The sequence below is a fragment of the Rattus norvegicus genome, chromosome X (assembly GCF_021556685.1).
Source record: "Rattus norvegicus strain SHRSP/BbbUtx chromosome X, alternate assembly SHRSP_T2T, whole genome shotgun sequence".
Taxonomy (NCBI): Eukaryota; Metazoa; Chordata; class Mammalia; order Rodentia; family Muridae; genus Rattus; species Rattus norvegicus.
In genome coordinates, this window is record NC_141554.1 from 56,583,200 (window position 1) to 56,599,359 (window position 16,160).

A 16,160-nucleotide genomic window follows, 5' to 3' on the forward strand; every position below is an offset into this window, starting at 1 on the left:
TGGAGGCGAGGAAATGGGAAGTGTCAATGTTGTCCATGTTTTCGAGTGTGCCTAATGATCTACAGTAAACTCTTTCACTGAGATGCCCTTTTTAGCTTTTCCAGAGTGCTTCCCTACTGGGCCACATAGTCCAGGGTTTCACTGATGCTAGCCTCCTAGTTGTAATGCTGCTGTCACTCTTGTCTATAAAGCAGATTAACTGTTGTTTCCTTTTGTCACTGATTTCTGATCACCCCACCGTGTGTTGTTTCTAGACTTCATTTCGTACCAGCAAATTCAGCTGGGCACATTTCAGTCCACAGAGAGCAGCACACGGACTATAGACCAAGTTTCTCCCAAATTTTTCAATATTCTCATACTTGTCAACATATTTTAAAAAGTAATTTATAATCAACAAAATTTTTATAAAATAGTAATACTTAACATTAATGACTAGATATTAACACTTTCCTAATATTGTGATGATGACAATGATGATGATAACCATACTCATGACAACAACCTCAACAGTAATAATTCTGTGGCATATCTGTGTGCGTTGCTTGCATTATCATTGAGTCTACACAACTTTCCATGTGACATTTACTCTGTTACTTTTCTTCCTTTGCTGGGAAGAAAAGCTGAAGCTTAGAGAGGTTGAATAACTTAAGCAAGGTCTCAGAGTTCCTAAGGCAGACAGCAGGATTCTTACTCATGTGCCTCACCCCAAGACTTCATATCTTACTCATTAAAGTATTCAACACTATTAACTTTAATTTAGGATTTAATGACCTTGAAATTGTGTTTCAGATACAAAAGTAAAGATTAACTACTTCTCAGTTTTCACAAATAACATGCTTTTCTTTTTTTTTCACTATTGCATACTTTATTGGCAAAAGAGAAGAAAAATGTGAAGTGTTTCCACTGTAAGATACAGAGAGAATCTTTCTATTACATAAATTCTTATTAAAGAAAATCAGAGGTCACAAATATGACATTATACAATCTGTAGTTTTTCCTTTTAATCCTTGAGTGGATAATATATAGACAAATCTTACCTGGGAATGACCAAATATCTGTGTTTGTAAACTTCACAATCTATATGATTTTTACTAAAAACTATTTAAATTATTGGTTAAGGTATGAAGATAAGATTAAATATCTTATCTAAAGATTATTAAATTTGTTTGAATTTTCTATGGTGTACTGACTTATCAAGTATACACATTGTTAAATACTTTGTCATAAACCTTAACCTCAAACTGTTGCTTCTCAATTAATACTCATTTATTGTTCCTAAAAATGGTTCTTTTGCTTGTATTTCTCATATTTCTTTTTTTTCTTTTCTTCTTTCTTTCAAAAACACTAGCTGCTAGTCAGACTGTCACTGTAGTGACACAACCTGTGGATACCAAGGAAACTGTCATCTCCAAACTAGAAATGCCATCTTCTTTGCTGTTGGAGGTACCTGCACTGGCAGACTTCAACCGAGCTTGGACAGAACTTACAGACTGGCTGTCTCTGCTTGATCGAGTTATAAAATCACAGAGGGTGATGGTGGGTGATCTGGAAGACATCAACGAAATGATCATCAAACAGAAGGTATGGATAAAACAGTAATATTCAGTCCGTCAGAAATTTTTCTTTACAAGGAATATTTTCACTTGCCATTTTCCTCTCCTTTATGACTTACTAACAATTTTTAGGCTTCCTTTTCTCTGTTAACAAACATACTACCTGTGCTACTCTATTCAACCTAAATAAAATCAAAGGCATAATTGATATTACTATCTGAAGTAATCATAATATAAAAGGGATGAAAAGTTAGGGTGAAGCACATAAAACTTACAAGTATAAGTGACTCAGTTAAATTTAGTAAATAACTGGTTTTTTAAATTGTGTTTGAAATTACAAAATAATTAGCTCAATTGAGCTAATTTCATTGACACTGTTTGTTTTGGCACTATGCAGCCATAACATATTACAAAGACAAAGATAATAATCTGATATTTGTTTATTATCTACTCTTCTGATTTGCCTGTGCCAGTTTTCCGCCTCAAGTGATAAGGATAATTGAGAGTTAGGAATAAGACAAGTAGCAAAATGTTACTTGTTTTAAATAGGCTGATCTCAATATTGGGTTTTATCCCTCACAATACTCAAATAAACACATTTTAATAATACACATCATTTCTCACTCTCATTGAAATCTATTTTTTGAAATTATCTGATCCACTAGAAATTCAAGATTTTATTGCTATAAATGTGTTTTACCTAGATGCTACAATTATACTACGTGGGAGTTTCTGTTTGTTTGCTTTTCTATTTCTCTATGCATAAGAAAACTAATTTTGAAAGTTTTATACATGGTAGTCATTTCATTTGTAAAAACATTGAAGAGTATCTAAAGAAACAGTAAACTATACTGAACCTTTTTCTTAGGGTTTTATTACTGTGAAGAGACACTATGAGCATGGTAACACTTATAAAGGAAAACATCTAATTAGGACTGGCTTACAGTTCAGAGGTTCAGTCCATTATTATCATGGTTGGAAGTATAACATTATGCAGGCAGACTTGTCATAATACAAGAATCTGAGAGTTCGACATCCTGATTTGCAAGCAGTGGAAGAAGATTGCCACTCTAGATATGGCTTGAGCATACAAGATCATAAAGTCCTCCCCGACAGTGGCACAGTTCTTCCAACAAGGCCACAACTCCAAATAGTGCCAGTCCCTATATGCCTAGCATTCAAGCACATGAGTCTATGGTAGGCATTCCTATTCAAACTACCAAAATGTGCTTGAATGTTAAAGAATTTTCTTTTCTTTACTTTCTTTTCTTTTTTGATTTTGAAAGTCAAGGAATAAACAAGTCAGACCTAGGGGTCCTACGACAATCCAGTAGTGATAGAATGAATTTGATGATTGAAAAACAAATAGAATTGAAGCTGATGTGGTGGGTAGTGATCACAGGAAGATGTGAGTTCAAAGCCATCTTCTATTGTGTAAAAGACCAGATCTATAACAATACAATTTGTAGAGAGTATCTTGAAGTCTTAAGAACCAAATGTAGAGAGCCTTTGTAATTAATTACAACTGACATGACCATGGACAAGTCACTCACTCTCCTAATCTTTGTGACTGCAAAGACACAGAAGACCCATCCATTCACATTTACTGTATTTGAGAGATATCTGTTTATAAAAAGATTTATATAGTATACTATAAATTTTTTCTATACTTTTTTATATCATGTATTTAGCTACATTTATATTTTAGGAAAAGCAGCTGGGACTCATAGGTTTCCATTAATCTAGTAGATACTAGAAGTGTTCTGATTCTCACATGAATCTTAAACCTCTAGTCCTCATAGCTATGAATATCATCTGTAGTAATAACTATAACTGTACTCGGCATTTAGTAATGTATTTGTATACATAGTCTCAATCGTGGACTTTGCTGATCATTTTACATTTGCACTGGGATGATGCAGAAATAGCTTATCAACACTCATAGCATCATAAGAGCACTTCTAGGAATATCATTTACTAGAGGAGGCAGAATGTTATAATTCTTAAAGTACCGGCTTTGAATCATTGACATTAGTCTCGAAGCTGTAAAATCTTGGATGAGTTAGTCTACCTTACTAAATTTCAGACTGCCTATCTGTAGGATGTAGACTTCACTATGAACCTTACAGGTTACTATGAGAATTGTATAATCTGCTGTATTAAGTTTTTTCTTCCTTACATTGCTTACTGTGCGTACTCAACAACATTAAAAATCGATATAGGTTCCATGACGATCCCTAGAAAGCTACATACTCATAGTATTTGAATCATGTTCCTGACACTATAGTTTCACACAAAAATCTGTTTTGTTGTGGTCATGAACAAAAGATAGTCTAGTCATTTGTGATAGGTTTGTGAACCCAACATTTGGAGAAGACATCAACATAAAAGTGGTATTCAGAGTTCTGCAGATTAGTCTTTTACAGAAAGATCTCTGAACACAGTATTCAAAAAGACATATAAATATAGTTCCAGACTTAATTTATAAATAATTTATTGCTCAAGAACAATGCTTATGGTCACAAAACCATTATTTATAAATTATATTAATATTTATATTAATATATAATAAATGCTCTAGGAAAATAGCTCTCTTAGTAAACTACTTTCTGGGCAAGTATGAGGACCTGGATTTGTATTCTCAGGACCACATTTTTAAAGTCAACCATAATAGTGCACATTTATAATACGAACACTGAAGACCAGAGCCAAGATCCCTAGGCCTTTATAGCCAGCCAATTTAGCTGACATGGTGAACTTCTGTTTCTGTAAGAGATTTTGTTCTCCCAGAAAAGAAGTGTGTGTGGGGGGTTACATTAAGGACAACTCTCTATATTAACTTTCTCATGATAGAAAGTAAATGTCTTTTCTTCTTCTTTCTCTTATATTAAAAGCAATTTTCAACTCTTGCCTTTTATAGGTTCAGTTACATTTTTGTCAATAAATGCCTCTAAATCATATGTGTATTTGCATCTATCCATTTGTCTTTCTATATACACACGCCCATGCATACACACACACACACACACACACACACACACAGAGAGAGACAGAGAGAGAGAGAGAGAGAGAGAGAGAGAGAGAGAGAGAGACATGGTGGGGGGAGGGAGGGAAGGAGGGAGAGATAGAAATAGAGAGGCCATATGCATACAAAGAGATAGAGGAAAAGAGAAAGACCATATCTATACAAAGAGAGAGGGGAAGAGAGAGAGAGGACAATAAGATGTACATTCTGGTTTGATTTTATAAGAAAGAAGTGGTCATATATAATTTTTAAAACAAACATACTTTTTTAGGGTTTTACTACTGTGAACAGACACCATGACCAAGGCAAGTCTTTTTTTTGTGGGAAGCTTTTTATTATTATTGAAAAATCATACAGTACAATCTGATTGCCATTTACCCTCTTCCGGGATCCTCCCAGACCTCCCTACCTCCCCCACCACCCAACTCTATACCCCCTCTTCACTCTCTTTAGAAAACAACCAGGAACATTAAAATGTGTAAGTAAACAAAGGCAAACAAACAACAAAAAGAAGAAAAGGCACAAAAAACACACACAATCCACTAAACACAAAGTCAGAAACCATAATATACAAACAAAAGACTAGTAAGATAAAAAAAATGCTGGAACAAAGAAATTGAGACTATGTATACACAAACACAGACAAATACACACAGGGGGGCGGGAGGTGGGGAGAGAGAGAGAGAGAGAGAGAGAGAGAGAGAGAGAGAGAATGCTCTTTTGTTTTCTGTTGTCTATCTATGCAAAACATGGAACCTGCTCTTTAGTGTGGTTTATATACCCAGTGAGATGCCCCTGAGGAAAACTGATTTCTTCTTTGCAAGCATTTATCAATTGGAGATAACTTCTTGGTTAAAGGTGGGAGATTGCAGTCAGTTATTCATCTCAGTGCTGAGATGAGGTCTGACTTGAACCTGTGCATGTCCTCTGCATACTGCCACAAACATGAGTTTTTATATACATCAGACCTGCTGTGTCTAGAAGACAATTTCCTTGGTGAGATCCACCCACTCTGGTTCTTGTTATTTTTCCATCTCTTCATAGCTCCCTCAGCCCGGCCAGAAGAGGTTTGATGAGGCTACCATTTGGAACTGAGTATTCTAAAACCTCTCACTCTGTGCACACCGTCCAGTTGTGAAAATCTGTATTAGTTTCCACCTGCTGCTGGAGGAAGTCGTCTAATGATGGCTAAGCAAGACACTGATATATGGGTGTATCAGAATGTCACTTTATATCTGTTTTCCTTTAGCAGAACAATGGTATTTGATTTTCCTCTAGGTCCCTAACGTATCTAGTTTCAGGTTCTGCCACACTGATTTCCATAGTGACTGCACACGTTTGCACTCCCACCCACAATGGATGAGTGCTCTCTTATTCTATATCCTCACCACTATTTCTTTTGTTTATTTTGGTCAGAAATCAGAATGATTTCAGGTAAAAATGAAATCAGGTGAAATCTGAGTACTTTTGATTTGGATTTCTCTGATGTTGAACAATTTTTTAGGTGTTTTTCAACATGCGTGTTTCCAAGGCAAGTTTTATAAAGGACAACATATATTTGGGGCTGGCTTACAGGTTCCGAGGCTCAGTTCATAATCATTAAGGCAGGAGCATGGCAGCATCCAGGTAGGCATGGTGCAGGTGGAGCTGAGAGTTCTACTTCTTCATCAGAAGGTTGCTGGTGGAAGACTGACTTCCAGGCAGCTATGGGGAAGGTCTTAAGCCCATTCCCACAGTGACAGTCCTATTTCAACAAGGCCACACATCCCAATAGTGCCACTCCCTGGGCCAAGCATATACAAACTATCACATTCCACTCTCTGGCTCTCATAGCCTTGTTCAAACACATAAGTCTATGGGGGCCATATCGAACTATAGCCCAGCAAAAATTACATTTAGTCTAGCTTCCAAAGTCCTCATAGTCTATAGCAGTCTCAACAATGTCAAAAGCCCAAAGTTCAAAGTCTCTTCTGAGATCCATCGAATCACTTAACTGTAATCCCCGAAGTAAGACAAAAAACCAGCTGGACAAGCTCCCTACATAACCATGTCTGATGAGAAAGTTGTCTTCAGATCTCCACTACTTTTCATCTTTGTTGACTGCAACAAACTTCTTACTCCCGGGCTGTTCACAGCTTTCTTTGACAAGTATCCCACGGCTCTGGCATCTTTAACATTTTGAAGTCTCCAAGCACACCTGATCTTCTGGGCTCCTCCAAGGGGCTGGCATCACTTCTCCAGCTCTGCCCTCTGTAACACTCTAAGCTCAGGTCGATCCACTCCACTTCTGCTGCTGTTATTCTCGGTGATCATCTCATGGTACTAGCATCTCCAACACAGTGGGGTCTTCCTTTGCAACTAGGTTTTACCAATAGCCTCTCATAGGCTCCCTTCATGGTGTGAAGCCTCAAATCCTTTGCATGACTCCTTCAGTTCTGGGCCATCATCTGCAACTGAGGCTACACTTTCACCAATTGCTTTCCATGGCCTCTCACAGTACCAAGCCTTAGCTGTTCTTCATGACCTCTTCATCTTTTCAAAACCATACTTCCTGGGTGACTCTTACACCCAGTACTACTGCTGCAAGAAGTACAATCTTGGCTATCTCTGAAAGACAGCTTTCAGAAAACACTTCCCAGAAGACTTCACCTAAGTGATGCTGGTGGTCTCTTCTTAATCACCACTAATTTTTGCAGGTGAAGCTAAGAATTCTACATCATCATCTGAAGGCTGCTATTGGAAAACTGATTTCCAGGCAGCTAGCATGAAGGTCTTAAACCCATGCCCACAGTTACACACCTATACTAGCAAGGACACACATCCCAGTAGTGCCACTCCCTCAGCCAAGCATATACAAACCATCACACATACCCATCTTTAATACTTAATTGTGAGAAATGAAATGATATTAAATTAAACATTTTAAATGTAATACTCTATAGACATTTGTTTATATATTACTTTAATATGCTTTTATTGAACTGTTATCACGAGTACTCATGATATATAGAAAAATACACATTTAAAAGTTTGCGTGGGAAAAAATAATAGTGTAGGAATACAGCCTTAGTTACTTTTCTGCTGCAGTGAAGAGACACCATGACTAAGTCAACTCTTATAAAAGAAATCATTTAATTAGGGAACTACTTACAATTTCAAAGAGTTTATCCATTATCATCTTGGTGGAAAGTACACTGGCATGGAGCTGGAGCAGTAGCTGTGAGTTTCCTATCTTGATCCATAGGTGGGGGCCACAAAGAGAAACTGGGTTCCAATGCCCATTTCCAGTGACACACTTTCTCTAACAATGCCATGTCTCCTAATCTTTCCAATCAGTCTACCAACTAGAAACCAAGCATTCAAATAAATAAATGAGCCTATGGGTTCTGATCCCATTCTAACCACCCAAGGTAAATTTTAGAATAATAGCTACAACATATTTAATCACACAAAATATGCCAGTCACTGATCTAAATATGTCTTGCATAGCATTTAACATTTATAATAATTCAAGAAAAATGAAGAAAAACACACAGTTGAATAGTGTGACAAAGATCAAAGAAGAATAACACAGTGATGGGATTTAAGCACACGGAGTCTGGGTCCAGTGTCCTGACTGTGAAACATGGTTTTGTACTTTCCTGGATTTGTTTGGGTGATAATCTTAGGACTTAGTAATGGAACACAATTTGGAATGAGTTCTTGAAGAAGTTAAGCCAAACACTGAAGAAGAAGTTTAAAATTAATCATTTGAAATGAGGACAGCACAGAAGAATGAATTATTCTTTACATGAAGATAGGTGAACGCCGTTTGTTGAAGAATTTGTGATTCTATGTCACTGAAAGTTGTATGGTAAAAAAAATTATATGGCTGAATAGAGAAGAGTAGGGCTGAACAAGGGTGGGTCCCTTGCCAAATAGACCTTTCTGAGAGCCTTGACATGTGATTACCATCCTTAAAGGATTTTAGATAGGAAAATAATTTCAGAAAATATAATTTGTTTAGTTGTCTGTTGGGGTTTGTTGGATGCAAACAACAGAAATTATTATGTGGTTCAATGAAATAATGAGCATTAGCATCAAGGCAAGGAAGCAGGGAGTTGGAAAAGAGAACAACATTAACATTCCTGGACACATGGTTAGCAGGAACTGCCTAAGTCTTTTTGATACACTGTTGTCCATCCTTTGTGACTGAAGAAGCTACAGCCAAAGAGATGGTCTAAGAGAGTTAAGTGAGCCAGACCAGTCACTTGCATAGAACCTTAAAGGTCCAAAGTTCTTAAAATTTAGCCTGAGATTATTTTGTACTGAGAGAATTGGGATCTATTGACAGTAGACAAAGACAAAGATGCTGAACAACCCATAATAATCATTGTCCACTGGAAGTCTAGAACAAGTCAAAGGACAGAGCAAATATAGCTTACTGGGACATAGCTCTCATTACATAAACAAAGTTACTAACTACCTCAACTGTGAACTATTGGCATGTAAGATAACTTATACGTCATTAATCCATCTACAAATTCACTGTAATTCAGTGATTTCGTTCTTGATAAGTGTGAATTGATTGGTGGACACTGTGGATGGAATGTTGTAAGGAAGTTCCATTTTTAACAAGGAAATTTGGAGTTAGGTTATGATTTGTAACTGCAAAGCAACAGAAGTTAGATACAGTGGTGTAACAAGGTATATCATGGCCTAAAGAGAAATTTGTATTAAATTTGAGATTCAGATAGTACCTTAATAATTCAAGGGTCATGTATTGGCCTCAGAAATGTAATAAGAATATAAAGTTTGAATGAGCAAGCATTTAGTAGCTTTAGACATTAAGCTTTAAAATTATGCATTTTATACAAAGGGTTTTTTTCCTCCTTATCGTAAGTTTTTAAATTAAATTCTTATCTTTAGAAATGAGGGATAGCTAGAGTTTTGAAATACAAATAATTTTACTAAGTGAATTATGTTAAGCAAATGAAGATGAAAGTTAAAATTACATTATTAAAAAAGAAAACGTGACCGTTTGAAGAATTAAGCAACTCTACTGATAATATTCAGACCAAGAAATAGTCTATTATGTTTCCAAGAAATAGACTCATTATATGCAAATTAAGATGTTAAAAGTAGAATTCGAATGAAACACAACTTATTTCTTAAACGTTCAAAATAATAACATACATTAGTTTTAATGTGTATTTTAGTATCATAAAAATCTGCTTGAAAAATTTTATTCCCTTTTTAACACGTCTAAGTACAATTGGTTGGAAGAAAAATTCTTCTAAGAATAATTAATAATACTTTCTTTCTTGTATGACTGTAGATTAAAAAGAATATATGCATAGATAATTTTCCTATAACTTATTATTCAATATGACAGAGTACAAGGGACAAGACAGCAAATGAAAGAAAAGTTTAAAGGAGCAAAAATAAATGGAAGGAGGGAAGGAAAGAATGTGGAAAAAGACAAAGAAATGAGGAATACACAAAAAATTTAGAGAGAAATGTCAAAAAATAAAAACTAAGGTTGTAATCAATAAATGAGATTTATGTGATGTATCTGTCTTTTATGGTGCTGATATTTGAAACTTTGTTAATAATAGTCTTTCAAAGTCATTTTGACCTGGTTTTCAAGGCAGTTCATGAATAAATCTAAACTACATCACTCATGTCCAATAAAGAGTTGAATTGCCAAAGGTACTTTAGATTTTTAGTAGGTCTTCCAGTTTAGGTTTGAAACAAATTGTCCAACCTGAAGAACAGGATAACCACTCAAGATTCATTTTTTTTCCTCAGAAACTTGTATCTTTAAACAAATGATTGTGAACCACCATTTTGATGCTGGGAATCAAATCCAGGTCCTGTATAAAAGGCAGCCAGTGGTAATTAGGTCGTCATACACTTCAAAATCATTTATCTCCCTTAGCATGGATTATTCCCTTTCTGTTTTAGGATTTATCTTTATTTTTTTCATTCTTTTTAGTTATTTTATTCAATTACACAAATGTTATTCCCCTTCCCAGTTTAGCCTCCACAAGCCCCTCTATCCCTTTCCTCCTCTCCCTGTCTCTATGACGGTGCTCCCCCACCCACCCACCCTCTCCTGCCTCAGCGCCCTAACATTCCCCTTCACTGGGTCATCGAGCCTCCCCAGGACCAAGGGGCTCCCCTCCCAGTGCTGTCCGCTAAGACAATCCTCTGCTATATTTCCAACTGTAGCCATAGCCCCTCCCCCTCCCTGCATGTGTACTATTTGGTTGGTGGTTTAGTCTTTGGGAGCTTTGGGGGCTTCTGCTTGGTTGACATTGTCGTTCTTCCTATGGGGCTGCAAACCCCTTCAGCTCCTACAGTCCTTGCCCTAACTTCTCCATTGGGGACCCCGTGTTCAGTTCAATGGTTGGCTGTGAGCATTTGCCTCTGTATTGATCAGGGTCTGCAGAGACTCTCAGGGGACAGGGATACCAGGCTTCTGTCAGTAAGTAATAGCTTTTAACTACATATTTATACCATTACCTAGAGAATTCTATTATCCAAAACTTAGACAGTTTTTGTGGGTTCAATGTATATTTAAGGAGGAAATAATTACTTCTATGTGTTGAAGTGTTGTTGTTAGTAAAAATGAAAATTGTCATTACTTTAAAACTCTGGTCATATTTGTAGAGAAATCATTCATTAAGTGGTTCCATCATCATTTTTATAGTTTTTGTTAATACATTTAGCCAAAATTTGATGACAAAAGATTTCTCCAGTACAAGTATTGGTTGAATAAAATAGGGATATTGAAATAACATTTTATGTTTAAACTAAAATTAAAACATTACTAAATGGTGTTTTAAGTTTGTTACAAAGCCAAGATCTTGACAGAAAAATCTATGAAACACATTTCACTGCTGAACAACTGAAGAGAGTTAGAGATAGTTTAGTGGGTTGGCCTAAGGTTATTTATCAAACCTGTAAGGTTGGCCTAACATAAATCTAGACTTTAAAAAATAGACAGTGTTTTTCTTTTGTCCCGAAAATGACAACACAGTGAACTGTACTCAGTTTATGTCTGTGAGTATCTGAGAGATTTCCTATGCGGGATAACGAGCATCTTAGGCAAGAAGATTGATTATTCAGCTTTTTGTATTTCTTTTAATAAAACAATTACCCTTTCTTTGTCATCTAGGTTCGTTTCTGTACAATCTGATGAAACAACCTAACAAAATATGCTATTGCATACACAGAAGCTATAGTTTGCATTCTTCAAAAACAAAATGCTATTATTCCTCTGTTAAAAGAGATTTGCAAATTTTGTGCTTCAATTTTCTTTCAAAAAGTAAACTTGTTTCCGGTAAGACAGCTTGTTTCCCTGTGGTTCACTGCTCTGCACTCGCACCATTTTATTTCCTTAGCTAGTGGGAGCCAAATTCACTATTATTTTCACTGAAGGTATAAAGATATGTCTGTGTGAGTAATATGATGATGACAAAATTAGACTCTTCTTAAATAAAGAAAATGACAAGTTCCAAATATGCAGAAAAACTGTGATTCTTCTTACTTTTATTATAAGCTTTATATGAAGCCAGATATTTCAAAATTACAATTACAAATGCATATCCATATATTTCAGTTCAGTTCATTGTGAATTTTTCTGTCAAAATGTTATAAAATATTGAATCGTGCTGTTTAAATGAGTTCAGATAAAGGGTAATAAAATTAGCCTTTATTAATAGTGAATTTTAGTTATAAATTCCTTTGCTTTACTCAAGGGTCTCCTTACGACAAATTATTTTTCTAATTTCAAACATGGAATATTCTCTAAGTCCTATAAGCAGGAAATAGGAACAATTTCCTGTTTTCTAATTTAATTTTGAAAGGAATTATTATATCCTAAATCTTAGTACCTGCCATGTGGGTTTTCTGCTTCACCTTGAGTTTGAATTCTTATGACTTCTTGAAGCTATAAAATCTTAGGTTTTAAGTGCTTTTTACTCTTAATGCTAGGGCATCCAGTACTAATGTCATGTTAGATATGTACCTATTTTATTATATTATTTTATTCTTTTTTTTTCTTTTTTCTTTTTTTCGGAGCTGGGGACCGAACCCAGGGCCTTGCGCTTTCTAGGCAAGCGCTCTACCACTGAGCTAAATCCCCAACCCCTATTTTATTCTTTATACATTCTATTAACATTTGAAACTCCATATTAACTGCTACATTAGATTTAAGTCAGAGCCTATAGGAGAAATAAACTGAAAAAGAGCCATTGAAGAGTTTGGGTTTATTACTTTTTCCGTGGTAGTTAATCATTGCAAATTCAGTGATGCAGTAGACATATATCATTATAAACATAAAGGTTTTGCATATTTGTCTATACATATATTTATAAAATTACTTATGTGTTTTTGTATAAATATGTACACATTCACAATTCAGTATTTATCATTTTACAGAAAACTTTACAATGAATTGAACTGAAATATACAAATTATATATTTGTATTTGGGACTTTGAAAAACATGGTATCATATAGCTTGTTTATCTTTAATCAAATAAATATAAGTGATATGAAATGTATATTGGACTTCAGACTAAGATAAATAATGAGAAGAAGGAAGTTTGGGCTGCAACTCAGTTATAGTGTACTTTCCTAACATATAAAAGACCCTTAATTCCACCCAAACATCACAAGAAATATGTATTAACTGCCTTTTAAGGTAATATGTTATGACTGCATTTGCGTCCGTCTATTATTTATTACACACTTAGTAACGACACAGCTCAGAATTTTCCACTCTTAGGCATTCGAATAAAAAAGGCTATAAACTCTTACATTTAGAATATAAATTTTTAAGAGAAACAGAGTAAGAAAAGTGTAGTCATTGCCACAAAGAAAAATAAAAGAAACTATGGTAATTTTGATCAAATACACACTACAATAAATGACTGCATGAATTAATCATTCAGTTATTTTCTTTTTCTAAATATGTCCCTCATTTTCTCATATTTGAAAAGGTTGATCTGTATTTTTCTTCTCTTTCATCTGGATAATCTTTACTTTGTAACTATGGGAGTGAGAATTACATTTTCTCTTATGTGTGAATCACTTTACATATCAGTAACTTCAGTAATTGATCAGTAATTTCCATGGCAATCATGGTTGTTTTTATTTTAAAAAAAGAAACAGAACGAGGTAACTGTCTTCATATAGACTTTTGTGAAGGTATTGAACAAAATATTTGGCTTTTTAAATTACTACTAAATTTTTAAATTTTATTCCACTTATAAAATAACTTCAAATATGACCCTAGTAATAAAGTTTCAGATCTTCCTTGTATTTTGTATTCTGAACAAACAAGTAGCATAAAAAGTAAGAATTGCACATCTCCTATGATTTATTCCAAGAAAGAATATAGCATGCATTCTCTATCTAAAGATCAAAAGGAATTTGATTGCAATTATATATTTTTCATTTATTTATGGTAGCAGAGTAAGCATTTCAGTGATTAATTTAATGATACTGTTCTAATTTTATGTATAGCCAATGATAGTTTTATATGTAAATATTCTGACTAGAAATAAGAAAATTAGAATTTATAGAGAAGTTTGCAGTAAGAGAAGATATGTTAGTACTTCTCCATAGTTTGAATTTAGATAGTTTGTGTTACCTATGGTCATGATAAAAATTTTAAGTGGAAATTTTCAAAATTATTCATACTTTTCAATTAGTCACTGTTCAGAATACATGACAAATATCATTCTCTACTCACAGCATGTAAGCCCCTTTGTCCCACATGTCCATGCTACATCCATGGTGGTCTTTTTATAACTGTGTTGATAATCAAATCCGTTGTTGACACTATAGTACTTATCCTCATATAACCCTTCCACCCATTGACTTAAACATTTTCTAAAGATTGTAGGTAGTGATGCTAACAATTTCAACCTGTCAAAGTGAAGAAAACTACTTTTTTTTACTGAAAAGCAACCCCATAGGAAGAACAACAATATCAACCAACCAGACCCCCCAGAGCTCCTAGGGACTAAACCACCAACCAGAGTATACATGGGGGGACCCATGACTCCAGTTGTATATGTAGCAGAGGACAGCATTGTCTGGCATCAGTGGAAAGAGAGGCCCTTTGTCCTGTGAAGGCTTGTTTCCCCATTGTAGGGGAATGCCAGGGAAGGGAGTCAGGTGGAAGTTGGGGGTAGGTGGGTGGAGGAGCACCCTCATGGAGGCAGAGGGTGGGAGGATGTGATGGGGCATTTCCGGAGGGGAAACCAGAAAAGGGGATAACATTTGGAATGTAAAAAAAATAAAATATCCAATAAAATATTTTAAAAAATGAAAATAATTCCAGCTTTACTGTCTCACTTTCAACAAAAATTTTAATAGACATAACATGTGATGAGTGCTTGGTCAAGGTGGAGAAAAGCTGACAGAGCTTAAGGTATCTGTAGTATTAGGATGATATTATGGGTCTTGGAATATGTCTTCTGTAGATAAGCAGGTGACTACTAAGGGTAAACTAAGTGGAATTTTCTAAATGACAAAGAAAAGAGAATAATCTTCCCTTAACTTCTTCATGATTTTATCCTACATTATGTACTTTTTGTGGATGGGGGAGCATAATCTGTGGCAACTTTATTGAAGCAAAACTTCCTGTCATTTTATAGCATAGGAAACATATTTTTTAAAAAAGCTTCCAGAGATTGATTTGAGTGCCCTTTGAGTAAGGTGGCAGATACTTCAAACTGCCATTTTCCTATGCTTATACAAGTTTTATTTTTTTGAAGTTAAATAATAGGTGTTAGGCACTAGAGGAGGATACTTATTGGGGCCAGGTGACAGTATTTGGAGAGAATGGATGCAGGGAAGAAACTATCTGTAAGGATCATTTTCAGTTAAAAGTTACTTTAAAAATAGAGTATACATTTTTTTTAGGATCATGACACTTCTAAGATGAAAATCATGCAGCCATTTCAAGGTGTGAATTTCTACAAGATCCAATTATGAAGCGATCACACCAAGGGCAAAGTTCATATTCCTTCAAGTTGATTGTAATGAGGAGAAATGTGGAGTAGATAAACTGTTCAGAGCCTTGAAGCCTTTGAGATGAATTTCCGAGTTTTCTGTGAAGTATATTTTGATCATTCTAATCTTTGTCTTTTAAATCAATAATGCTGTGAAAAGCTATTTTCTCCATTATCTACAGTTCCTTGTGAAACTGCTCTTCTTTGTTTGACCTATTCTTTTCCAATGTTGACATTTGAATATGCTTTAAGATTTGATATAAATTTAAACTTCCTTCAAAGTAGGATGAAGACATATATGTTTTGAAAATATTTGGTATTACTTTAGCTTTATGAGCATAGTTGATTTACTTAGAAATTGGAGCCCAATAATCTGTTACTGATGCATATTCATATCTCTGTTTTTATTGGTAAATTCAGCATGGTTCATGCTTGATCTTGGTCAATGAATGAAAGTCTTACATAATTAAATTTGCTACATTTAGAAAAAAACAAGTATGAACCTAAGCACTCTAAAAGTTTTAGAAGCTACAGGGTTTCCCACACTAATGCTCTGTGTTTGCCTTGGACT

The 16,160-nt window shown here is 35.0% G+C and overlaps 1 protein-coding gene across 8 annotated transcripts in view; it reads left to right on the top strand.

Annotated features, from left to right (window-relative positions):
* The window catches only part of Dmd (dystrophin), a 2,349,574-nt gene that overhangs the window by 1,596,970 nt on the left and 736,444 nt on the right, over window positions 1-16,160 (top strand). For all 8 annotated transcript variants that reach the window (XM_087599109.1, NM_001370876.1, XM_087599108.1 and 5 more), the window contains 1 exon segment: window positions 1,349-1,581. In XM_087599109.1, the coding sequence (XP_087455235.1) occupies window positions 1,349-1,581 (233 nt within the window).